Source organism: Colossoma macropomum, unplaced genomic scaffold (assembly GCF_904425465.1).
Source record: "Colossoma macropomum unplaced genomic scaffold, Colossoma_macropomum, whole genome shotgun sequence".
Taxonomy (NCBI): Eukaryota; Metazoa; Chordata; class Actinopteri; order Characiformes; family Serrasalmidae; genus Colossoma; species Colossoma macropomum.
Window position 1 is genome coordinate 17726 of NW_023495675.1, and position 2109 is coordinate 19834.

General features: G+C 37.0%; 1 gene segment (V, D, J or C); it reads right to left on the reverse strand.

Moving 5' to 3' along the window:
* Positions 1-393: 393 nt before the first annotated feature.
* Positions 394-990, reverse strand: LOC118802771. The segment is given in 2 exon segments: positions 394-746; positions 854-990. Coding segments are annotated over 2 exon segments (396 nt in total).
* Between the last annotated feature and the right edge of the window lie 1119 nt (positions 991-2109).

The following is a 2109-nucleotide window of genomic DNA, read 5'->3' on the forward strand; positions in this document are numbered from 1 at the left end:
AATACTTCAGCATATAACTGTAACAGGTCTTTGGAGATACTTACTAAAACTGGTCTTTGTCCTATTTAAACATGAATTTGTCTGTTTAACATTTGATTTTTCAACATGAGTTCTCTCAAATGGATTTCAAAAGTAGCATATCAGCTACAGGCTTTGTTACATTAGCCAAGTCTACTAAACCTCCCTGCCTAAAACATCTGACAGGGGAACATGTGGCCAGTCTTTTTACAGCAGTGTATTAATTTTGCATAGCAATGGACACTCGATTGATAAAGGGCATTTTTTCCAGCACCCCGAGCTAGCAGATTGACATCAAAAGCAGATTGACTTGGTGTCATCAAGAGTGTTACATTTGAAAATAGCTCCCCCTCCTGTGAAAAGCAAGGCTCTACCTCAGTCATATGAAATGTTTTTGTACAGTGTAGCTGGGTTTCCAGTCACTGTGGGCTCCAAAGCACAGTAGTAGAGTGCAGAGTCTGATACTGTAGCAGAGGAGATCTCCAGATCCACTGTATTACTCTCTTTTTGAAGTTTGATGGACAATCTTGGGTCAAGTTTTTCAGCCTTAATGACAAGATCATTGGACACAAAAGTCAGCAGCAGAAACTTTGGTTTTGATGCAGGTTTTTGTTGGTACCAGTGGAGTCTGTAAGGTGATCCATCATATGTGCAGGACAGTGTGGTTCTGCTGCCTTCACTGGAAGAGATGGTGGTTTCATTTGGTCTGATAGGGTCAACACTTTCACCTACAAAGTCATGACAACAGTATTACAATATTTACTTTTTTGTAATCGATTTAACTCTTTTTAAAATACTATGTTATACTATTCATTAGAATACGTATATGACTTACCAAGACTGGAAACAACCATGCAAACAGAGAAGAAGAGCAGCATGATTGTTCTGAGTGAGAGCTCAGATCTCCAGCATTATCCAGCAGTGTTGTCTGATGTTGTTGTGTTACCACTTCTAGCTCCACCCACTCCTAGTTCACAAACTACATTCTCACTCATCTGTACTCTGATCTCATTTCATCTGGTAAGGCAATGTTTTGCTTTCAAAATCTGTGTTATGATGCTACATGTGTGTCTGAATTAACATATGTATACGTAGAATTTATTAGTACACCTGTCTTGATCATTTATTGACCATTTTATCAGGTACCTATCCAATAAGTGTGCACTCATAACAGTGCAACACCCACTACCATGCTGGTGTCATGCTGAGAATTGTCCACTAGCCAAATAATATATGGTCAGTGGTGGTCCCACAGCAGTCCTTTTCCACAGATGGACAGGATAAAGTGGTGCTAATAAGTTGCACAGCAAAAAGGTCAGTAACAGTAGCTGGAGCCAGTAAAAGTAAACCTACAAAGCACCATATAGTAAGGATGCAAGATGAAATGGCCAGTAAGTGCAGCTACTCGCTACTGTAATATCATTAACATCATTAACTCTGGAAGCTGATAATCACCAATGCTTCTCAGATGTTTGCCTTTAATTCAGACTTGAATGTAATAATGTATGTATGAATGTATGTAATAATGGCCTTACCTGGCCATCATTCATAGATCATCTGATGTTGCTCAGCTCAAAAGTGAAGTAAGAGCCACTATTGAAATATCTGAGAACTTGACTGTTAGGTTTCTGTTGCAACATTTAGATCATATTTGAGGGTGAATATCAGTGAATAATTTAGAGTTTTGACTGGCTATATTAAATTTTACTGGATTAAGTTTCAGTAGATCATAATTATGTAACAAAAATGCACTATTTTTCATTCTGCACAAAACTTTTCTGGATGGATACAGGTCTCTGATAATGATTATTAGACAACATAACAGGACTCACAACTATTTTCTTTCCTTATGTAAACTGATGAGTGTAAATGTGATTTTTTTTCATAAATGAGAATCAACAATCTGTATGTCATCACACACAGCTTCAGGAATAAAGGGGAAGATGATGTGACATGCCACCCCTTAAGACTGTAAAGCTAACTGTATATGTGATATTTGTGATAATAATTCCACTCCATTATAATGATGACAAAAAACAAATAATGCTAAAATTGAAACACTTTAAATGCCAATTTAGTTTATTTATTAAA